Raw genomic sequence first — 25360 nt, forward strand, 5'->3', positions numbered from 1 at the left:
CTGCAACCTCCACCTCCCAGGTTCCAGCGATTCTCATGCCTCAGCCTCCAGAGTAGCTGGGATTACAGGCATGCGCCACCAAGCCTGGTTATTTTTTGTATTTTTAGTAGAGACAGGGTTTCGCTTTGTTGGCCAGGCAAGTCTGGAACTCTTGGCCAAGTAATCCACCTACATCAGCCCCCAAAGTGCTGAGATTATAGGTGTGAGCCACCACGCCCAGCCAAGATAGTACATGCATTTTACTACAATCTTTTTTAAAAAGGCAGGACTTAATAACTGGCTTTAGAAGGCAAAAGAGGCAAGAGTATCAAGGATGATGTTTTCTGATTTTAGGAATAGGCAGATAGTGGTATTAATCACAAATGATAAAAAATGGGTTACAGGGGAATGATAAGATAATGAGCCCAGTTTTAGATGTAATAAGTCTGAGCAAAACATGAGACATTCGTGGAGGAGATTTTCAGAAGACAGGTGGATAAACTAGTCTGAAGTTCAGAAGAATGGTTTGCCACAGTGCTAGAGTTTATGAATCATCAGCCTATAGATAGCAGCTGAGGCTAAGGGAGAAACAGAGCCCTTGTGCAACATCAACTTTTAATGGGTGAGCAGGGGAAGAAAATTCTGAAAGGAGACGAATTCAAGAACAGCTGGAGAAGAAGAAAGAGAAAACAAACAAAAATAAACAAACAATTATGGTCAATGAAAATTATGGAGGCAATGAAAGCTTGCTTCAAGAAAGGGGTCAGGTGTCAAATGATATAGAAGAGTCAAATTAGGATAAAGGCTAAAAAGGGTCCACTGGATTTAACCACAAGATTACATTCATGAGAACAGTTAATAAGAAATCTCTTTAGATGCTCTTCTTCAACCATAGGTGAAAAAGTAATCAAGTGATCTTGGAGTTCTCTCCTGAGCAGAGGAGATCAGTTTGAACATCAAAGGGGGAGTTGCGAGAGCAGTTTCAGGAATTAGAATCCATTTTCCAGGCTCACCTGAGATCTTAATCACTGTACTGTCATAGCCATGTATGCTAGAGCAGTAAAAGCACTTACTTTGTAACTGGGGTTAGTTTGGGCTCTACTATACAGTGTGACCTTAGAGAAGCTTAATTTCATCTGGAAAATAAAGACTATCTTCCAGAGTTGTTATAAAAAAAAATATGTATGAAGGGAAAACCCCCACAAAAGTTCTTTGCAAAGAATAAACAAAGTACGAATGTCAGTTAATCAAAACCTCCAACAGGTGATCCTTACAAAGTGTTAAGCAAAAGCAGCAATCTGGGGGGTAGGAGGCGGGGGGAACCACCACTGGTTTAAAAAGAAAAAAAAAAAAAAAGATGGTAGTCTTTGAACAGATTAATTTCCTAGCCTTCTAACCTTGAGAGCTGTATCTTTTGTTAGTGTATTTGTAGCATTTGGACTTACGTTTTCTACTGGCTGAAACCAGGATATTCATTAAGGGTCAACACAGGAGGAGTCAGAAAGAACTCTTTAATTGGAGTGGGCTAGCAGAGGAATGTGAAGTGGCCACAATGAAATGAAGAGAAGGGAGGACACTTGTTATTTTGTGGTAGAGAGACAATGAATACACAGACCCAGATGGGGAGACATAGGTTCCAGACTCAACCCCAACACTTTCTTCAAAACACTTCTTATACTCCATCTTTTCACCTATAAAATGATGGATTCATTTAGGGGTTTCATCTGTTCTCCCATTTTAGAATTATTTTCTAATTGTGTTTTGGAAACTTCATGACAAGTCAGTGGCTAGCCCTGTTACATTTATTACTCTCAGCTGTCTTGTGAGGAAGGCATTCCTAACCGTGTTTTATCTTTTTTTTTTTTTTTAAAGCAAATGATAGATTGAGGCCCAGAAAGCTTGACAACTTATCTGATGTCACAGAGCTCTTAAGTGGCAGAATAAGGTCTGTAATCTAAGTCACTAACTCTATGTCCCATGCTCTTTTCCCTGTAGGTATATACTCATTGCTATGCATTACAACAACCATTAACTGAGTGTCCACTATGAGCCAGGCATGACACCAGAAGCTTTATAAACATTTTCACCGATTACAAACCAACCATCTGTATAGGTCATTATTCCATTTTACAGTCGAGAAAACTGAGATTCAGAAAGATCACTCAACCAAAGTTGCAAAACTAATCAGTGAGAGAAACCAGATTTCAGCCGAGATCTGACACACTCCAGAACACATACGAGACCCCTGGGCGATGCTTGGACACTGACACCATCAGAACATTTCAGAAAAGAAAAGACAAGAAGAAGATTGAGGTCTTGACTACACTCCAAAATTCTAGCAGAAAAACCTTTATGAAGCTTTTGGAAAAGAAATGCCCTGGTCTATAAACAGCCCACTGTCATAGTGAATCTAGATAAAGGGTATTCAAGTGTTCACTGTACTCATTATCTCTCCTAGTCAGCTTGAGTTGTCATAACAAAATACCAGACTGGGTGGCTTAAACAACAGACATTTATTTCTCATAGTTCTGGAGGGTGGAAGTCTAAGATTAGGGTGCCAGCATGGTCAGTTTCCAGTAATGACTCCCTTCCTGGCTTGCAGATGATTACCTTCTTGCTGTGTTGTTATATAGCAGAAAGAGCTCTGGTGTCTCTTCTTCTAAGGAAACTAATTCCATCATGAAGGCTCAACCTCATGACCTCATCTAAACCTACAACGGTTCAATCTCCAATTACCATCACACTGGGGATTAAGGGTTTCAACATACAGATTTTGGAGTGACACTAACATTCAGTTCATAATATATAGTCTATGCTTAAACATTTGAAAGTATATGGCATATTACGTTCTCTAAATTCACTCTGCCAAAATATATAAGGAGCTAGTTAAAACCATGTTATAGGATTGCTGCAAGTGTGAAAATAGGTATTTTTTGTAAAATACTGAGCTCAGGCCGGGCGCGGTGGCTCACGCCTGTAATCCCAGCATTTTGGGAGGCCGAGGCGGGCGGATCACGAGGTCAGGAGATCGAGACCATCCTGGCAAACATGGTGAAACCCTGTCTCTACTAAAAATACAAAAAAATTAGCCGGGCGTGGTGGCAGGCACCTATAGTCCCAGCTTCTCGGGAGGCTGAGGCAGGAGAATGGTGTGAACCCGGGAGGCGGCGGAGCTTGCAGTGAGCGGAAGTCGCACCACTGCACTCCAGCCTGGGCGACAGAGCGAGACTCCGTCTCAAAAAAAAAAAAGTACTGAGCTCAGGTTTTGGCACACAGTAAGAACTCAGTAAAGGGGCTTTCAAAGGCAGAGAGAGAGAGAACACTGTCAACTGGCTAGAAGACAGCTGCTTACTGGAATACATTGTACCACAAAGCTATATTTTATTTCCCATCTTCAGACTTCAAGAGAATTTCAAACCAGGAGTGTTTCTGACTCTTCTGTCCCCTGCGGCCACCATCCCATTTCCTCGGAAGCAGATGACACTACAGTGGACTTGACCCCCTGTACTTTTGCCCTCCTGAGCCTACCCCAAACTGCTGGGCAGGAACAGGCTTCTAGCTCCTCAAAGGGAAGCTTTCCTAGTCCTAGAAACGAAAAAGACCATTCTCTTCTTTAATTTATCATGGGGAAGAGAGAAAGCAGCACATATTTTAAGACAGATTAGCTTACTGTAACAGAAAGCACATATATTTTGAAACAACAAAGAACTGAGTTCAAGTATTTTCTCATCCCTTAGAAGCTATATACATTAGTCAAGTCACATGACCTGAATTAAACTACCATAGTTTTTTATCTATAAAAGCTATAGCATTTATGATTAATAAGATTATAATTAATATATAGTACCTAGTATGTTCTTACCAAATGATAATACTTTTAACATAACCATATAAATGTTTACTCTAATGTACTATATTTGGCATTTGTTTATAAATTATCTTCACTTAGATCTTCCATTTCCAGTAACACAGAAGAAAAATAACCTGAAAATCTGCCTACTGCGTAACACCTAGAAAAGCTGGATGAAGTATAACGAACATCCTATGAGGCAGGGTTGAGATTTTAAGAAAGAAAAAGGAATCCCTACTACTCAAAAAATGAAGAGGAAACTAAAAATCAGGAAGTCTATGTAGTGAGCTGTTATCAGGCTGCTTTGGGGAGACTTTTTAGTCTAGGCACTCAAAGGGCTTGCTTTTTATAGCCACCAGGGGTAGGAGATAGGCTGTGGGCCCTGGAGCATCCAAGAGCTGCAACTCAAATTCCCCTGCATAAAGCTGGGACCTTGGAGGAGTCATATTGTCAGTTAAAAAAAGAAAAAAAAAATCCAAAAGTACAGAGATACAACAGCCAAGGTTAGGTTAAAAAATAAAAAGTCTCCCTACAAATTTGAAACCTTGCCCTGTATGAAGTCTGAATTTATACTACTTATGTGGAGTTTATACTATCTGTGTGGTCCTAGAATCTACAGCAGGGAATTAACTTAAAACAGTTCCAGACTCATAATATTCCTTGGTGATTAGTAGAAACAAAAAAATATCCTCCTTTCCTCTACAGGAGTACAAATAATCTTGTTTGATTCTCACAACTGTCCTATGAAATGGATAATATTTTGTCCCATTCCCAGAATTATCTAGTATGAAATAGATAATATTATCCTAGTTTATCAAAGAAATTAAGTCTGGGGAGATTAGGGCAAGTTGTCCAAAGTCACCCAGCTATTCTTCTGACAGAGCGGGGATTTGAACCTGGTTGTTGTCCAGTCAGTCAAAACACATTACCAACTCCTACTATGTGCCAAGCAGAGATAAAGTCTGTTCCCTTTCCAATTTTGGAAATTTGGAAAATTTGACAAAATCAATTCCCCTTCCAGATGTGCATTGCTTAATCTTGATGTAAATCAATAGATAAATGCAACTGTTCTCTTCCTTCTCTAGTTTAGCAACTTAGTAAGAATGAAGGCAGCCAGGATCAGAGCAAATAGGAAACCAAAGCTCCACAGGGTTCCCCTGGGCTCTGTCTGCCAAAGCAGTTCAGTTCCCTCTGGCAAAGGAACTTAAGTTGCTGGAACACTCTGAACTGGAAAGTGGAAAAGCAACAAGCTCCATGAGCTAGTAGGGTGTAGAGTACTGCCCCATGAGTCCTGGTTACTGGAAATTAATTTTGTTAGAATAAATATACAAATAGAAATTCAAACCAAAAATATTTACTGTTAAGGTTAAGAAATAGACAATGAAACCGTTGTGATAAACACAAACATGTGAAACAGAAACTTAGGGATAACAGTTACAGTTATATCAGGCTCAGACTCCAATATATTTCTGAATGTTAATTTGATTGCATAGCACTGAGAAAATCCTGATTTAAAAACATAAGCAGACGTAAATGGTAGCATTTTAAAAAAAATTAACAGGCATTCTTAGAAGTTTAACACACTGATCATCTAACACATATTCATGCTTTATAAAAATAGTTCTCAATATTTTAAAATAATCAAATCAAATGTTTATGGACTCTCTCTAAAACACTCTCCTGGTATTTTTGTAGAACAAAGTTTGGAAACAACCACACAACAGGTTCTCTGAGATCTTTCACTGGACCTCAGACATATCTTCTGCATGTTCCCAAACTTTACCAAGACTTTTGGAGGTGTATGTTGGAGGATGAGCAAGTTACTTGGTAATATCCTTAACTACTATTTCTCCAAATGAGAGCCATTCTCACACTACTCACCCGTGTAGGCCATGTTCTTAGGGTTGCCATAAGGAGCCCCAGGCTGCACGGGGCTATAAACAGGGTTCATTGTGGAAGACTGAGGATCCTACAGAGAAAACAAAGAAAACAGCACTGATTATTGATTGTTCATTCTTCCTGACATCAGCTTCTCCTCTATAATCTTCAGTTTTCCCTGAAAGGAAAGCATCAGGGTATAGTGGAAAGAAGACTAAACAAAAAAGCTAATTTGCTTGTACTTGGCCCTATGCTAAATACTTTCCCCATTTTACAGATGAAAATAGTAAGGAGCAAGGAAGTAATATAACTTGCCTAATGTCAACCCAGGCATTTTGGCTCTCAGTTCAGTATTAGTCCCACTATCCCACAGACAGCCCTGGCACTACAGTACTATGTGGCACTGGCCATGTCACTTCCCCTGTCTGGACTTCAATGTCCTGATACAAAATGAATTAGTTTAAGATTTCTGAGGTCCTTTCTAATTCCAGTGTTGTTAGTCTAAGAGTTGGAAAAGGATATGCTTTCCATGGTTCACTAGTGGAGCCTGGTGCCTGATGATGAGCAAACAGACTGCTGGAAGGAAAAGCAGCGTCTCATCTGCCCCTTACACCTGCAGAGGACAAGATACCAGTTACCAGCAGCTTTAAAAACAAAAAAGGGAATTTGTTGCCACTGATAATTTTAATGCAGACAAGGAAATACAGCTAGGATTTCTCTCCAAATTTATTCAAGGAAAGAAATAAACTTGGAAATTTGTGTGCAATAAGTATCACCTGCACAAGTGCTCTGTTAATTATCTTAATGAAGCACATTCTCCATTCTGATTAATGGAAAATCTATCATTAAGCTCTATTAGCCAGGCAATTTGTCCTACCTTGTTTAGGGAGCCTTTCCTTACTATATAGCCTGACACATTTGTAAATGTGTCTCCAAATATATTATTTACTCATCATAAAAATCAAACAATTCCTTCCTAACTAGGTTCACAAGATAGATGGGCAATTTTTTAGGTCATTAACTTCTCTTGTATCACTTCAAAATCGGAAACAAGTCAAACATTGAAGGCAGGCAGTGAACAGCTGCTGTGATGACACTGCTCTGTGATTAGTCTGTCTAGGGTTCCAAACTGAGATGTGGAGAAAAGGGGGGCTAACAAGGAGAAGAAGCTGGGATCAACAGATAAGCAAAAGGGAAAATGCCACTGGCCAATTTCAGAGAACAGAATGTCCTAAAATGTACCTAATGTGTAGCCCTGGCAAACTACCCCAGGGCAACGAGCTAGATGAAATTACCATCAGCCAACAAACTGAAACTAGAACAACTTGAGGATGAAAGTTAAAGGAGTTATATATATTTCAGTTAAACTTAAGGGAAAAAAATATTCTCACAGCCAGAGTTATCTAAAAATATACCCAAGTAACATACACTCTCTCTAAATAAAAGCACTCTCCTCACAGAATACTAAGACATTAAAAATGAAAAGAGATCATAGATGTTAAAATAAGTTGCAAACTGTCAAGTGACATGCAAATGTAAACAATGATGATGTGACAATGTTGCCCATGTGACAACAGCAACACAGAGACTACTTGTACTCTTCTGGCTTCAGGTCTCTCTTCTACCCAACCAGTTCTCTGCCTGGTACATCAAAGTGAGGAACACTGATAAAGTGCTGCAGTGGTGTGAATGTTTCCCCCCAGAAAGCACGTGCTGGAAGCTTAATAACCATTTTAACAGTAATTAAGAGGTGGGACTGTTAAAAGATGATTAGGCAATGAGGGATCTGCCCTGATGAATGGGTTAATGCCATTATTGCAGGAGTGGGTTTATCACGGTGGGCGTGGGTTCCTTAAAAAAGGATGCGTTTGGCCCCCTCTTGTTCTCTGTCACCCTCTTTTTGCCCTTCTTTCTTCTACCATGGGATGACACAGCAAGAAGGCCCTTGACAGATGCTTGTACCCTGGTATTGGACTTCCCAGCCTCCAAAACTATGAGCCAATACATTTCCATTCGTTATAAATTACCCAGTCTGTGGTATTCTGCTATAGCAGCACGAAAAGGACTAAGACAAGTGCTAAGCAGTACAACTTGCCTGTAAACATCTGAGCACTCTCCTACTGAGAAGAAACTCTGTGTTGCTGATTGGACAAAGTACAAAATTGCTTTTCATAATCAAAGAAACTCATCAGCTTTGAAACTGGTCTCCTGCTGCTCCAAAATGAGGGCCACTGCCACAGGAGGGGATCATGCCTGGGGTAGCACTCCATAACAGCATCAATTCCAATCTCAACTAATGACTGACAGAAACGAGATCTGCCAGGGTTTCAAAATTTAGAATATGACAACCACTTCTAGGGAGCTGCTCAAGGGTAGACAGGATTCCTAGCTTCTAAAGGAAGGTTGGTCTTTTATAACAAAATCTGTACTGTTAATAGTTTCAGGGACAGGCTAAAAATGAGTAGGAAGATCATAAACTCTACAATCAGGCAGATTTAGGTTCAAATCCTGGAACTGCCACATACCACGATGCAATCACAGGGTAGTCCCTTAACTTCTGAGTCTCTGTTTCCTCTAACTGCAAAATGGGGAAAAAAACAAAAAACATACTTTGTAAAAAAAATTTTTTTAAATGATAGGTTTATTAAAGTATAATTTACGTATAGTAAAATTTTACCTCTTTTAGGTATATAGTTCTATTAGCCCCTGAAAAATGTATTCAGTTGTACAAACATCACCACAATCAAGATATAAAATATTTTCATTACCCCAAAAAGTTCTCTTACACATTTGTAGTTAATACCACCCCGCCTTCTTCAAAAGCCTTATGAATAAAATCCAAACTCTTTCACAGAGTATACAAGATCCTTTATGCTCTATCTGGGATGTTGCTCAGAAATCTGTATATTTATGTTCCCAAGGAGATTCTGATGCCCAATTTGAGGACCATGCCTTAGACTTTCTTTCCCAAATGCCATTTCTCTCATATAGGCTGTCTAGGGGAATTGAGATACAGCAGAGAACAAGAACAACAAAAATTTCTGCTTACATGCAAGTTGGGAGGAGGAAGAAAGAGAGATTTTTTTTCAAGTGAAACATGTATCAGATGGCAATAAAAACTGTAAAGCAGGGGTTCCCAACCCTGGGGCCATGGACCAGCATCAGTCCATGGCCTGTTAGGAACCAGGCAGCACAGCAGGAGGTGAGCAGCAGGCAAGCAAGCATTACCACCTGAGCTCACCTCCTGTCGGATCGGCGGTGGCATTAAATTTTCATAAGAGCGTGAATCCTATTGTGAACTGCACATATAAGGGAATCTAGATTGTGTGCTCCTTGTGAAAATCTAACGCTCCCCTCTCCGCCCCAACCCCACACATACCCCTGGTCCATGGAACAACTGTCCCTGGTACCAAAAAAGGTTGGGGACTGCTCCTGTAAAGAAATCCACTCAACCTGTTTAGGGAGTGCTAAGGGCAGGTTGTTGCAATTTTAAGTAAGATAATTAGAGAAAGTGTCATTGAGTGACATCTGAGCAAAGACCTGAATAAGTTGAAGGAGTAAGCCATGGAGATCTCTGGGAAGAAACTAAGTAGAGGAAATAGCAAATGCAAATGCCTCCAAAGTAGAAGCATTTTTGAGAAATAGCTTAGAGGCCAGTTCAGCTGAAGTGTAGTAGATGAACAGGAAGAATACGAAGTAAGATCAGACAGGTAATGAAGGCCAAATCATGCAGAGCCTTGTAGACCACTGTACAAACTTTGTTTTTTTCTAAGTAAGATGGGAAGCCACAAGACTGTTTTACAAAGCAGAGTGAAATTATTCGTCTTCATTTAAAGAAGAGGTAGATTGTTGTGCTGCGATCAGACAGCAGGAAAGCAAGAAGAGAAGCAGGGCAGTCAGGAGGTTTTAGAAACAGTTCAGATGAAAGATGATGGTGGCAGTAGCAGTGACGGTGGTGGTAGAAACTAGTCATGTTTTTTATATATTTTGAAGATCAAGCTGATAGGAATTGCTAATGGATTTAATATAAGGTATGAGAGGAAGAAAGACATCAAGAATGATGCCAAGGCTTGAGAAACTGGAATAATAAAAATGCCATTTACTGGTGAGAACTATGAGAGGAGTAGGCTTTGGGTAAAGAACAGAAATCTGGATTTGGACTTAGATTGGGGTGCCTAAGAATTTTGCTTAGAACAATGTTTGATATACAATAAACACCCTATAGAAGGTTAACCATTAGTTATAGAAGGTTAACCATAAACATTACCCCTTTGGGGGTTCTGTGGAGGTTAAAAAAAGGAAAAAAGAAAATAAATAAATATTACCCCTACTACCAGCAGCTACCATTTACTGAACACCTACCATGTGACAGGTACCGTGCTAAGGACTTATTAAGTCCCTATAAGTCTTATAATACTTGCAAAATAAGTGTTATTTTTATTATATTACAAAAAAGAAAACTAAACAAAAAAAAAAAAAAAAAATGAAGTGACTAGCCCAAGATCTCATAACTAAGAAGTGAGGAAAAGCCCATTTCAAAGCCAAGTCTGTTTGATTTCAACGTCCAAGCTACTTTCACTATACTAGATGAGGCTCCCAGGCTCTCTAGTCACCTACCCCAGTACTAGGTTCGCCTCTGGAACAGTAGGCCTCAAACCCTTGTTCAACTCAAGAGCCTAAGTGCTCTGCTTGGACCCTAACAGATCCCAACATGGAGGCAGTTCATATCTACCACAGTACCTGGCACCTGCTGGGTCACTGCTGGGCACCATGGGCAGTTATAACTGTATGATATGGCCTTATGTGCTTACCTCTCTGGTTGCAACTTCTACCACTATCTTTTTGTTTTCTTCACTTCAATCACAATGACTTCCTTGTTGTTCCCTAAGACATCATGCATGCTTGTGCCTCTTGGTCTTTGCACTTGCTTTTTCCCTTCTCCCCAGATATCCAAATGGCACAGTTCCTTACTTCATTCAGGTCTCTGCTCCAAAGTTACCTTATCAGAAATGCCTTTCTTAACCAACTTATCTAAAATAGGTCCTCCACGTGTTCTCTCATCCTTTCTTACCCCCCACCCCCCCCCTTTTTTTTTTTTTTTTTTTTTTTTGGAGACAGAGTCTTTCTCTGTTGCCCAGGCTGGAGTACAGTGACGCAATCTCAGCTCACTGCAACCTCTGCCTCCCAGGTTCAAGCAATTCTCCTGTGTCAGTCTCCCAAGTAGCTGGGATTACTGGCACCTACCACCAGGCCCAACTAATTTTTGTATTTTTAGTAAAGACAGGGTTTCACCATGTTGGCCAGGCTGGTCTCAAACTCCTGACCTCAAGTGATCCACCCACCTCGGCCTCCCAAAGTGCTGGGATTACAAACATGGGCCACTGTGCCTGGCTTACTTTTCTTATTTATACCTATTTTAGTCTGTTTTGTGCTGCTATAACAGAATACCTGAGACTAGGTAATTAACAATGAACAGAAATTTATTTCTCACAGTTCTGGAGCATGGGAAGTCCAAGATCAAGGAGACAGCATCTGGCAAGGGACTTCTTGCTACATCATCCCATGGCAGAAAATGGAAGGGCAAGAGAGAGAATCTATTCCTGAAAGTTTTTTTAAAAAATTATTTTTTAAAAAAGAGATGGGGGTCTTACTATGTTGTTCAGGCTGGACTGCAATGTCTATTCACAGGCACAGTTATGGCACACTACAGCTTCAAACTGCTGGGCTCAAGTGATCCTCCTGCCCTAGTCTCCCAAGTAGCTCCCTGAAAGCTGGCTCCTCAAAAGCCTGTTTAAAAAGACATTAAGCCCACCTCTGAGGACGGGCCCCCCAGAACCAAAGTACCTCTTAAAGGCCCCACCTCCCAATACTGTTACATGGGCAATTAAATTTCAGCGTAAGTTTTAGAGAAGGCAAACATCCAAATCACTACAATACCTATTACTGTCTGACCTATTTTCTTGTTTATTCTTTCCCCCATTAGAGTAAGATACATGAGAATGAGATTCGGTTTATCTTGTATCCCCAGTGCACAGAATATTACTGGCACAAAACAGGTACTAAATGCATACTAGTTGAATGAACAATGCGCTTTCATGCTTCTCCAAAATAAAACTGCGAAAAAAACTTCAAGATGTTTGGCATTTCTTGGCATATCCCAGTCAACTTCTTGGCTCCCTATCTCTCCAGCAGCTGCTTCCAATGCCCAGAGAAGCCTCTACTAGGAGCTCATCTTGGGCAAAAAAAGCAATGGTAAGGCCCAGCAGTTGCATGGTATGTGAGAGAGAAAAGAGAGGTGCTAAAGATTCCCCCTGGTGAAGCTGATTTTTCACTTCTAGACTCCTAACCACTGTTCTGCAAATGGCTTCCTGCTACCCTCAAAACATCTGACCTATTTCTTTCAAAATAACAAAATCTATGACCATTAAATGACAAGCAAAAAAGTCCAGAGATTAAAGTAGTATTTGCACAACATGTTGCAGTGTTTAAAATTAGCGTTTTAGTTTGCAAAGTACTACTACATTTTGCAAACTAAAATGGTAAAATTCTTTGAAATTCTACCATTTGAAAAATGGTAAAATGGTAAATTTTTCAAGTAATTTTACCACCACTTACGCAGTGCTTTAGAATTTACAATGAGATTTTAACCATTATCTCACTTGGTCCCTTGAAGTAAGCAATGCAAAGATTATTAATTTCATTTGAGAGACCAAGAAACTAAAGCTTAAAGGTTTAATGCATTCTGCGATAGATACTGTTGGGAAAGGAAAAAGATTGTGTTTGCCCAAAAGAGGCTATGGTCTAGCTAGGAAAGTTTAAAAGTTAAATAAAAATTAAAATGCCCAAAAGTAATAGATGGAGGTGGAACTTCTGGAACAAAGTGCTTAGCAAACCCTTTCCCCCAAAAGCAAAAATAAAATGAGACGAAATGGTAAAAAACAACCATTTTGGGCCAAAGTATGAAATGTCTATTCAAGAAAAACTTCTGAACCACATTAAGAACAGTGAAAGTCTGTGGCATTTTACCCTGGGGCTGCCCCTATCCCAATCCCCAGCTCCATAGGGGGCCTGCTACTAAGGCAGGCTAGACCAGGCTACAAGGACTACTGCTACCAGAGTGGGCTGATTTAATTTGAAACTGAGCACAGAAAATCCTATGCCCAGAGTCATTGTCAAAAACAATAGTGAGGCAATTTGGGGAACAACAGCAAATAATCCAGGAAGGCCACTACTGCAGCTACTCTGAGGTCATAATACTAATTGGTGCAGGCAACAGACCTGTAGATAAGCCAGAATTTTTAAAGGGAGTTCTGGGGAACACAACAACCATAGTGGGTCTTGATAAACTTTCACAGGATCCCTAGAGGTTTGTAGAGAGGGCCTTCTCTATCTACTGATCCTGGGTGAATTTAAGGCCTTGAACATAAAACTAAAAGTTAGAGCATAATTGTAAATAGCCTGAATTTTAAACGCATTCCCTAAACCACATACAGATCCACTGGTAAAGGGTGGAAACCTTCCTGTCCTATGTTTAAGCAGAACTTCTGATCAAACACTGGATGGCCACTAATCTGTGCCAACCCAGGGGTGACCTTTAGGAAGCCAAGTTTAAAAATTAAAACAGTAATTAAAAAAATATGGCCAGAGACATCAGAAATCACATTGCAAAGGAGACAAACTCTACAGAAGAGTCTGAGCAAGTCACTGAACAAAAAATCCCAGCAACAACCTCCTGGTGGTGGGGTGGGCATGGGGTGGGTGGGTGGAATCTGAATCAAGAGTTGCTACAATGTATTATCTAAAATATGTAGTTTTCAACAATATGGACAAAATCATGAAACATGCAAAGAAACAATAAAGTATGCCCCATCTGTGGGGGAAAAAAATAGGTAACAATAAATTTTGTTCTTGCAGGGGTCTAGATATTGGAATCAGCAGATAAATATTTCAAAGCAGCTATTAAAAATGTTAAAAAAAAAAAAGAAAATCACACAAAGAATTAAAGGAAAGTATGATAATTTATCAAATAGAGAATATCAATAAAAAATATAAAAATAGAAAGAGCCAAATGGAAATTGTATTCTGAAATGAATCATTCAAGAGAGGCTCAGAAGCAAGTGTGAGCTGGCAGAAGAATCACTGAACTTGAAGACAGAGCAATAGAAATTATACAATCTGAAAAACAAAAAGAAAACAATGAAGAAAAATAAACTGTGAGAAACTAGCAAGCAATTCAAAATAGAAGCATGAGAGTCCCAGAAAGAGGAGAGAAAGAAAATTAGGTGGCAAAAATGGAAACACCATGCCATTAAAAAAATAAAACAAAAAACAAAATCATGTTCTCTTCAGTAACATGGATGCAGCTGGAGGTCATTATCCTAAGCAAATTAACCCAGGAACACAAAACCAAATACCACATATTCTCACTTATAAGTGGGAGCTAAACATTGAGTACACACAGATGTGATGATGAGAACAATAGACATTAGGACCTACTTGAGCACGGAGGGTTGAAGGAGGGTGAAAGTCAAAAAAAAAAAAAAAAAACTGTCAGGTACTATGCTTGCTACCTGGGTGATAAAATCATTTCTACACCAAATCCCAGTGACACGCAATTTATCCATGTAACAAATCTGCACCTTACCCCTAAACTTAAAATAAAAGTCAAGGGGGAAGAAAAAGAAATTATACAGCAAATTGAAAAAAAAAAAAAAGAAGACATAATGTCCAAAAACTTCTCAAATTTGATTAAGACAACAACAACAACACATATTAAACTACACATCCAAGAAATACCATCAACTTCAAGTTGGATAAACACAAAAAGATCCATAACCGGACACAACATGGTAAAACTCCTAAAAGTCAAAGAGAAAATTTCAAAAGTGGCAAGAGAAAACAACTCATCAGATAAAAGGGAATAACAATAAGATTAACAGCTGACTGGAGACCAGAAGACAGGAGGTTGGTATATTCAATGTGCTGAAAAAATAAACAAAAAAACCTGTCAACCAAGAATTCAAAATCCAGCAAAACTATCCTTTGAAACTGAAGTCAAAATAAACACATTCCCAGAAAAATAATTGAGACAATTCACTGCCAGCAACCTGCCTTTCAAAAAATACTAAAGAAATACTAAGTATTTATCACTGAAATGAGTGATACTAGACAGTAATTCAAGTCCACACACAAAAATAAAGAGTACCAGGAAAGCTGATATGTAGAGAGAGAGATATATATATTTTAAAAAAGTATACTGGCCGGGCGCGGTGGCTCAAGCCTGTAATCCCAGCACTTTGGGAGGCCGAGACGGGCGGATCACGAGGTCAGGAGATCGAGACCATCCTGGCTAACATGGTGAAACCCAGTCTCTACTAAAAATACAAAAACTAGCCGGGCGAGGTGGCGGGCGCCTGTAGTCCCAGCTACTCCGGAGGCTGAGGCAGGAGAATGGCATAAACCCGGGAGGCAGAGCTTGCAGTGAGCTGAGATCCGGCCACTGCACTCCAGTCCGGGCGACAGAGCGAGACTCCGCCTCAAAAAAAAAAAAAAAGTATAAATATTTTTCGTGTTAACTGGCTTAAAAGACAATTTCATAAAACAATTAACTATAAAACTGAATTGCTGGCCTTATGATATATAAAGATATCATTTACATAAAAACAAGAGTCCAAAGCAAGGAAGTATGGGAATGCTGCTATACTGGAGCAACATTTCTACATTTTACTGAATTACATTAATTTGCATCTGAACTAGACTGTAACAAATGCAATAAGTTATAATAAATTAAGATGCATATTTAATCCCCAAAGCAACCAGTGAGAAAATAAAATAAAAAATTTTAAATATCAACAATATCAATAAAAAGGAACAAACTACTGATACATGTCACAACATGGATTAACCTTGAAAATATTATGCTAAGTGGAAGAAGCCAGGGCAAAAGAACACATATTGCATGATTCCATTTATATGAAATGTTCAGAAAAGACAAATCTGTACAGGCAAACAGTAGATTTTTGATCATCTGGGACTCAAAGTAGGAATGGTGATTGACTGCAGATAGAAGTAAGAGATTTCTTTGGTGTGAAAAAAAGGTCTAAAATGATTTTTGGTGGTTATAAAATTCTGTAAATTTATTAAAAAGCACTGCACACTTAAAAAAAACACTGTACACTTAAAATGAGTACATTTATCATATATAAATTAGAACCTCAATAAAGCTACTAAAAATACAAATTGATGATTCAATAAACAGTTACAAATTTTTAATAAGCTAAAAGAGATTAAGTCATTTACTTCAGCACCCTCACTTTATACAAACTGATAATTTGCTGTGCCAGGCCATGCATAAAGTATTACAGATTCAGCAGATTCAGGGGTAAGAAGGCACAATTTCTGTCCCTGGGGTATCTATATGAGGGAAACAGCCTTGGAATTAATAGCAATATAGTACTGTTGTTATACTGAAAGCTAGAATTTAAAGAAAAAAACAACTATAGTGGGGTGATAGGGGAGCAGGTAGGCAGTGCTGTGACTGCCACTAGATGGCAACATGCTCAGTTAAAGGATTCTATTTCCCAGCTTCCCCAGGAATAGTTAGGTGTGGCTGATTAGTCTTGCTCATGAGATGTAACTGAAATACTCTGTAGAACTTCTGAGAGGGCTGCCTAAAGGGAACTGTGTTACCTGGAGAAGGTGCCTTTCCTCTCCCCTTACTGATTCCTGCTATCTAGAATTAGGACATGATGATTATAGCTCAGCAGCCTTCTTTTCCATGAAGTGACCTTGAAAATAGAGGTCTTAAACTGAGAAAGTTAGAAACAACCTCGATTTCATGGAACAATCGTTTCAGCTCTGCTATATATACCTCTGTACTTCTTTTACATGAGAAAATAAAACTATGTTTTAAAACCACTATTATTTTTTATTACTGTTATATGTAGCTGAACTTAATCCTATTTAATTGGGAGGATAATACAGGTTTCAAAAAAATGTGTCATTTGATCTATGTTTTAAAGGATGACAGGAATTCTGCAGAGAGAGGAGAAAAGGCCATTTGTGAAATTACACCGTGAGAGGGCAAGAAAACATTCAGAAAATATCGAGTAATTTTGGAAGGCTGGAGCATACAATTTGCGGGAAAACACAGCAGGGATTTTATTCCTGTCCCCATTTCTCAACTGAGTCCACTTATCTCTTAGAAAAGATCTCAGAAAGGCAGACTGTGCATGGCTACAGGTAATTTTATGATCCCAGAGCCCTCTAGACGTCTGTGTTATAAATACTCCTTGCAACTGTAATTTGCTTGCCCAATTCTTTTCTTCTTGCTACATTTTAAGCACCATGAGATCAACAAACTATCTCTTTTATTTACTACTGAATTCCTGGAAAAGGGCCTGATATTAAAGCAAGGTGCTCAATAAACACTTGTTGACTAGATGAATGAATGAATGAATGAATGAATGGATGAATAAAAAGAAAGTTTACTGGAATTCGACAGCTTAATTTCACTTTAGAAATTATTTCTTCTTACCAAACAACTTTAAGAAAACTCCATTTCAGTATTTTTTTTTCTTAATTCTATCAGTATGATACATAAGAAAGCCATTTTTATAGTAGCTGTCTGCGTCTTTATATTGCCTGCCAAATATAATCAGACAACACATTAGATTTCTACATTTTATAATACTGTATATAATATTTCATCTCAGAAAATGTTTCAATTTAAAAATGAAATGGAGGAGAACCCTGATTTCTAGGAATCTGCCACAGAATCTCAATATCTGAAAGGCTTCCAGTTACCAGAAAGATCTTTCATGCAAAAGCTCAACACCCAGCTTTGTGCGTGTCTGTAAATGAGATGCTTATCTGCAAAATGTCACATTTCAACCACCAGAGCATTCAGCCCATTAAAACAGCTTTAAGAAAATGGCTTTTCAGCTAATCAAAACCACAACAAAATTACCTCTAAAGCAAATGCTTACAAATAACAGAAACTTTCTCTCTCTCTTTTTTTTTTTAAGAACAAACAAATTTCAGCGAACACCTCCCTAAATAAAGAACCCAACTAATTCACTAAACTACACAAGTACTCGGACCTTACTATGTGTCAATTCTCTGCCCTTAAAAGAACTCATATTTTAGTGGGGAAATACTTGTATTTAAGATTGACTGTAATACAAGGTGCTGCATTAGAACGAAGTGCTTGAAACAGAGACATTTTTCTTGGTAGAAGGGTTGAGAAAAGCTTTCACAGTATAGCACTTTTATAGCTTATAAAGAGGGTGCAAGAGTTAACAATGCCCATGACCATTTTACAAAAAAAAACAAAAAAAAAACAGAAGTTAAGTGATTTGTTCAAGGTCCCATAGATAGTGTGGGATGCCAGAAACTCAAACCTAGCCACAGTTAACAGCTGTGAGGCCTTGGATAACTTAATCTCAGTTTCCTCTTCTGTGTAGTGGGAAATACTAGTGGTATCAATATTCCAAGATTGCTGGAAAAATTAAATGAAATAATATATGTTCTTCCTGAGCACATGTAAACACAATAAATTGTAGTTTTTATCAATATTTTGCCTAGAGAAACATCCTCATCACAGGCAACTGTCAACAACCAAGACCTACCGTGTCCATAGGGACCCAAGACACTGGACTGTCCCTTTCCCAGGTCTAGGACTTTAGAAGGGTAATTACAGAGCCTCAAACGAGTAAGGAGAGTGTTCATTTCACCTTGAGGCTATCTGCGACAGGAAGACAATTACTTCCTTCTATATAAAACTGAAATACTGGCTGGGTGCGGTGGCTCACACCTGTAATCTCAGCACTTTGGGAGGCCGAGGCAGGCGGATCACGAGGTCAGGAGATCGAGATCAACCTGGCTAACATGGTGAAACTCTGTCTCTACTAAAAACTTCAAACAAAAAAAAATTAGCCGGGCACGGTGGTGGGCACCTGTAGTCCCAGCTACTCGGGAGGCTGAGGAAGGAGAATGGCGTGAACCTGGGCGGCGGAGCTTGCAGTGAGCTGAGATCGCGCCACTGCACTGGGCGACAAAGAGAGACTCCGTCTCAAAAGAAAAGAAAAACAGAAATACTACCACTTAATATAAAGAATTGCTATGAAGATGCTATAGAGGATAAAAGTAACGCTATGGAGAATAACAAAGTAATATAATCATATCTGTGTTCTAGAATAATATTTCATGGGAAGATGAAGGATGGGTTAGCAAAGGAGAAACAGAAAGTCTTAAAGCAGCTACCCAGGTTAAGGAAATGAAGGTCTGAACTAGAAAGGAGAGCTAAAACGGAAAAGAAGGAAAGAATATAGGAAAATATTTTCCAGTCAGAACCGACAGAATTTGAAAATTCTCTGTACGCAGGGCTTGATGAGGGGAAAGTCAGAAGTTTCTGAGGTCAGCATTCAAGGATGGTGTTCATTCTGAAGAAGTAGAGTAAAAGATGTCCAATAGACAACTGGGAATCTGGAAATACTGATTTGGGAGATGATGGTTGCTGTGAACTAATTACCCACCAACCATTATTTTTATTAGCTTAGAGGTTAGCAGAAGAGTCCAGCAAGAGCATAAAGGCAATAAGGAATGAACATTGTATGGAAGAAGTATAATAGCACAAGAGAATATTCTGTCAGATGTAATAATTCAGAGCCAAACAGGGCTCTCAGAAAGAATGTTTTCTGAACCTTCTCAGTCATTAAAGAAGCAAGCCTTCTTGGTTCCCAATGTACTTTCTTGCTGCTTCCTTCCTCCCTCCTTATCTTCAGTCAATAAACATTTACTGGGTCTTTATCTTATGCCAGGACCAGCATCAGCACTGAGGATACAGAGTAAGTTATATACCATAACTGTTGTGGTATATGCCCTTAAGGACCTTGGTGCTACCAGAAAAGAAAAACATGTAAAGAGTCAAATAAAAACACCAACATGCTACAGTAGAGATGAGCAGAGTGGTCTAAAGAACCTAACTCCAAGCATCCCTTCTCCATGATGTCTTCCTTGAATAAGATTATCAGCTAATAGAGCTTTAAAGATGTTAACATCTTTAATTTTCACAGCAACTTTATGTATGATGACCATTTTACGGATGTATAAGCTGAATAACCCAGTCTATGATGAACACTCTCCTCTGAGCTTTCACAGTCCTTACAAATTTTATATCACATAGTACTCTGTATCATCAGGTTTTCTTAAATAACCATAATTTATTCATATCCTTTTCTTCCCCAGGGTACAGCACAGGACCAACTACACACTACAGGTATTCAGTATTTGATGATTGTATTAGTCAGGGTTCTCTAGAGGGGCAGAACTAATAGGATAGATAAATATATAAAGGGGAATTTATTAAGTAGTATTAACCCACAGGATCCTAAGATCCCACAATAGGCCGTCTGCAAGCTGGGGAAAAAGGAAGCCAGTCCAAGGAGTCCGATGTTCAAGGACAGGAAGCATCCACCACAGGAAAAAGCTTTATATTTGCTGGTAGCTTATTAGATGGTGCCCACCCAGATTATGGGTGGGTCTGCCTTCCCCAGCCCACTGACTAAAATGTTAATCTCCTTTGGCAACATCCTCACAGACACACCCAAGATCAATACTTTGCATCCTTCAATCCAATCAAGTTGACACTCAATATTAACCACCACTTTTATTTTAACAACCATCATGTTGTTAAATATACATAACACATCTAAAGGACTGTTTTAAAGTCATTCCATTGACCAAGTTTTTACATGAAATCCTAAAAAGTAGTAATTTCTTACTAATTCATTCGGCAAATCCTTAAGTACTAGATCTGAGCTAATCACTAGTACTAGATCTAGGAGAAACAAATAAATCACACACAGACCCTGCCATCAGGTTTACTGTGGCACCCACTAATGTCATCTGTTGTTTAAAATGAGTTCTACTTCCTTCAGACATTAGAACCAGAGATACACGTGTCTTTTGAATATTCAAACACTTACTAGGAATAAACTATCAGCTGAAAGAATAAATGAACGAATCACAGACAATCTGAACCTTGGACCAGGCCTTGCTTGGTCTGGTCACTGGAAAGCTGAGCATTCTTAGCAATGAGCAAAAACTTCTAGTACTAAATTTACCCTGGCTTCATTTACTATATTATCCTATTTCCCCTTCACTATTAATCTGTTTGTTTTTCATCCTATTTTATTACGTGCATTTTAAAATTCATTCCCTTTAGGAAAAAACCATAGGTGTACAGAATGTAATCAATCAACCTGAAGATGGTATAATGAGTCTCCTACTTTGTCCAGATGCCCTGCTGAAGGTTTGGAGTCAAACCAGGCCCAATGTGCAAGTCAGCAGCAAAGTCAGTAGCTACTACTACCTAAGTTTAATAAAAAGGGTCTCTGCTGGAGGAACTGTGTTGCTTCAGAGCAGCCAGGGAACTCTATTCTTCAAAGCCCACCCTCTTCAAGTTTTCAGCCCCCACATTTATAAATAGGGAAGTTCTGAAACTAGACCATGGAGGACTACATGTGTATCTCTATCCCTGACCTACCAATACCTTAGAATCAGCTTCTTATTTATTCTTATCTACCTACTACACAAATGTAAAGTTTGGGGGAAAAGGGTTCATTACTGGTAATGCAGTATAGGTATGGTTGACTCAGTTTAGACAAGCAGTCCTGTAAGCACTGAATACTGAAAACACTGGGGTTTTTTGCTTGTTTTGTTGTTAAAATATACATAACACAAAATTGACTACTTTAATCATTTTAAAGTGTACAGTTTTGAGGCATTAAACATATTTACGTTGCCACGCAACCATCACCCCCATCCATCTCCAGAACTTTTCACCTTTATGAACTAAACTGGACTCTTCATACCCATTAAACACTAACTCCCCATTCTCCTCTTCCTACCCAGTCCCTGATACTACCATTCTACATTCTGTCTCTAAATTTAACTATTCTAAGAACCTAATTTAAGATGAGTCATACAATATTTGTCCTTTTCTGACTGGCTTATTTCATTTAGCATAACATCTTCAAGGTTCATCCATGTTAAAGCATGAAAATGCTGGTTTTTAATAACATTCCAGACTTCTCATTTCAGACAAAGATAATCACAAATTGAGTCTGACCATCATTTATTAGCTTTTAGAGATAACATTAAAAGCTCACTGTAGAATTTTTCCCCTCCTATGCCACTGAGATTTCCAGATTGATTTATAATTTGGAACAAGTATTTCTAAATAGATCATTTAGATGGAGCATCCTGCTACTTGGAAAATAAGTTCTAACATGTTCATAAGGAAGCAAAATGGCCCTCAATAAAAAAGACAATGTGGTATCAATGTTTGAATAAAGATTAATGCCTAGCATAAGCTACTCATCTGTTTTGATATCCCTAGACATATTTTCTTACAGGGAAACAAGTGTGCATCTGTCTGGTTTTCAGAATATATGTACAAATATTTCTTATTATAAGTAGTATGTTTTCAGTATTAATAAATTTATATCATCCACACTGACGAGCCATGGATTATTTTTTTAACCAGCAAGACCAATATGAATAAAATATGAATGATCTTACTAAAAACAAACAGAAAAGACCTCTTCCTTCTCAGTTGGGGATATCATTTTTTGTTTGCTTTTTTCCTTTTTTCCAACTCTTATCTTCCAGACTTTAATCCTATATGGCTCTGTACATTCCATGTTCCAACTCTCATCACTCTCCCCTCTTCATCTCCTCGTCTTTTTCCACTGTATTCTCTGGAACTCAAGGTTAGCAAAATCCTCTACAACTTCAACCTCTCCTAAGAATGTCCCCCGCTCTAAGTGAAATCTGGCTGTCTCACATAATAATGCTTTCCTGTGCAGCACTTACAAGTGAGGGCTGATTTTCTCTCACTTCTCACCTTCTCCTGGGCCTTGAGCCTCACTGTTGCTTCCAGAGCCTTCTCCATAAAAACATTCAGTTCTGAATCTCATATCATCAGATTCAACATCACCCCTCTTTGTAGCCGTTTACTACTTCCAAGTAACTTTCCTCTTATGCCTTAAAGATTGTGGCTCCTAGTTCACTGTCATTCTCTCCAATACATTCTTATCATAATTCCTGGTAATTTTAATAACTATGTAAATAATGATTATAATGCACTGCCCTCTCAGTTATTTGACCTCTCCTCCACTGACTTTGACCTCAGCCTCTCATTTCCATGGTTATAATCCTTGAATGTGTTATTACTAATAACAGAAATCTTTTTTCTCTAATCTTAATTTCAAATATCTCATTTGCCAAACACCATCTCTTATCCTTCTAGTTTGCTCACTATAGTACCTCAATTCTAACAATCCCTCAACCTATGAGGACATTCAATCTACTAATTCTACCTATATTTCACTGTCCATCACCCTCCTCATACCCTCACCTCTCTCCTAACCCTGGCTATCCTAAATTCCTTGGTCAATTTTGTAATAATCATTCCCTTGCCCCTCTATCACTTGTATTGACACTAGTTTGGTTAAACCACAACCCTGGTTAAATTCAGTCACCATCTGCTCTCTGCCAACACTGGTACAGGTCTTGGGAGTAGGAAAACACACAATTATGCTTACTAAAGTTATTTATTAACTAATAACTAAAGTTATTTAACTTTAAACTCATGATCACTATTTTCATGTGGGTCCTTTTTTTTTTTTTTTTTGAGACGAAGTCTCATTCTGCTGCCCAGGCTGGAGTGTAGTGGCACGATCTCGGCTCACCGCAATCCCTGCCTCCCGGGTTCAAGCAATTCTCCTGCCTCAGCCTCCCAAGTAGCTGGGATTACCGGTACCTGCCACCGTACCTGGCTAATGTTTGTATTTTTAGTAGAGACAGGGTTTCATCATGTTGGCCAGGCTGGTCTTGAACTCCTGGCCTCAGGCGATCTGCCCACCTCAGCCTCCCAAAGTGCTGGGATTACAGGTGCGAGCCACCATGCCCAGTCTCATGTTGGTTCTAAATGAAACCTGACAATCATTCTATATTTGCCTCATCCATCCTATACTATTTCATGCTTTCTTTGCTCCTAATCTCACTCTCAACTAATGATTTTGCTTATTTGTCCAAAGAAAATTAATCATCCAGAAGGGAGCTTTCAAGAGCTCCCACCACATTTACCTACCAAACTGCACCTGTACCCACATACTCTTAACTTCTCTCCTATCACCATAGAAGAACACTCCACATCCAACCTTCCAGTGGTACACTAGATTCCATTCCCTCACCAAACAAAGGACACTACTTCAAGTCATTTCACCCCTCTTTCTTGAGCATTATTAGGACTTCATTTCTCTGCAGGATTATTCATATAAACATACTGTTACTTGTCTCACCTAAAAATAAATACATAAAATAAACAAAAAGTTCTGTCTTGATTCCATCTAACATACCAGCTACCATTTCTTTTTTTTTTTTCTTTTTTTTTTTTTTTTGAGACGGAGTCTCGCTTTGTTACCTGGGTTGGAGTACAGTGGTGCGATCTCAGCTCACTGCAACCTCCACCTCCCAGGTTCAAGCAATTCTCCAGCCTCGGCCTCCCGAGTAGCTGGGACTACAGGTGTGCGTCCGTCTAATTTTTGTATTTTTAGTAGAGACAGGCTTTCACTATGTTGGCCAGGCTGGTCTTGGACTCCTGACCTCTTGATCTGCCTGCCTTGGCCTCCCAAAGTGCTGGGATTACATAGGTGTGAGCCACCACACTAGGCCCCAGTTACCATTTCATGTCTCCTTCCCTTCATAGCAAAATTCCTATAAAGAGTTGGGGGTTTTTCTTCTGTTAACCCTCCTGTATTGAGAATTCTAGAAAGAGCTGTTTTATACTGTACTTGCTTTCTCTCATCTTTCCTCCTATTCTTTTGAACCCACTCCAATCAGATATCTATTCCCACCACTCTACCACCATGTTCTAATCAAAGTCACCAACGACCTCCACTATGCTAAAACTAGTGGTCAATTTTCAACCCCTCATCTTACTTGACACGTCAGCAGCAGCATTTAATGTAATTGGTCATTCTCTCCCCCACACCCCATCCCCCACCTTTTTTTTTTTTTTTTTTGAGATTGGGTCTTGCTCTTTTGCCCAGGCTTGAGTGCAGTGGCACAATCATGGCTCACTGTATCTTCAACCTCCTAGGCTCAAGCAATCTTCCCATCTCAGCCTCTCGAGTAGCTGGGACTAAAGGCACACGCAACTACTCCTGGCTAATTTTTTTTTTTTTTTTTTTTTTTTTGGTATTTTTTTGTATAGATGCCATTTTCCTTGGGCTGGTCTTGAATCCCTGGGCTCAAGTAACTCAAGTAATCTGCCCACCTCAGCTTCCCAAAGTGTTGGAATTACAGGCATGAGCCACGGTATCTGGTGTCTCCCCTCTTTTCAATACTTTTATCACTTGGCTTTTGGACACTATATTCACCTGGGTTTTGGTATGTTTGATTTTTCTCCCTATCATTCTGGCAGCTCTTTCTCAACTTCTAAACTTTGTGGTGACCTAGGCCCCTTCTCTTTTCTAAAGTCTCCATATACTCTCAAAGCCCCCTTATCTAATTGCATAACCAAATACCATCTACATTTTTACATTTACCACCTCCCACTCTCCTAAAATCTGTTTCTCCTGAAGT

The 25360-nt window shown here is 39.0% G+C and overlaps 1 protein-coding gene across 2 annotated transcripts in view; it reads right to left on the reverse strand.

Moving 5' to 3' along the window:
* The window catches only part of FAM168A (family with sequence similarity 168 member A), a 203992-nt gene that overhangs the window by 65157 nt on the left and 113475 nt on the right, over positions 1-25360 (reverse strand). For both annotated transcript variants that reach the window (XM_023209463.2, XM_023209462.3), the window contains exon 2: positions 5711-5798. In XM_023209463.2, the coding sequence (XP_023065231.1) occupies positions 5711-5780 (70 nt within the window). In that variant the 5' untranslated portion in view covers positions 5781-5798. The remainder of the gene's footprint in view (positions 1-5710; positions 5799-25360) is intronic.

This window comes from Piliocolobus tephrosceles, chromosome 13 (assembly GCF_002776525.5).
Source record: "Piliocolobus tephrosceles isolate RC106 chromosome 13, ASM277652v3, whole genome shotgun sequence".
NCBI classification, from domain to species: domain Eukaryota; kingdom Metazoa; phylum Chordata; class Mammalia; order Primates; family Cercopithecidae; genus Piliocolobus; species Piliocolobus tephrosceles.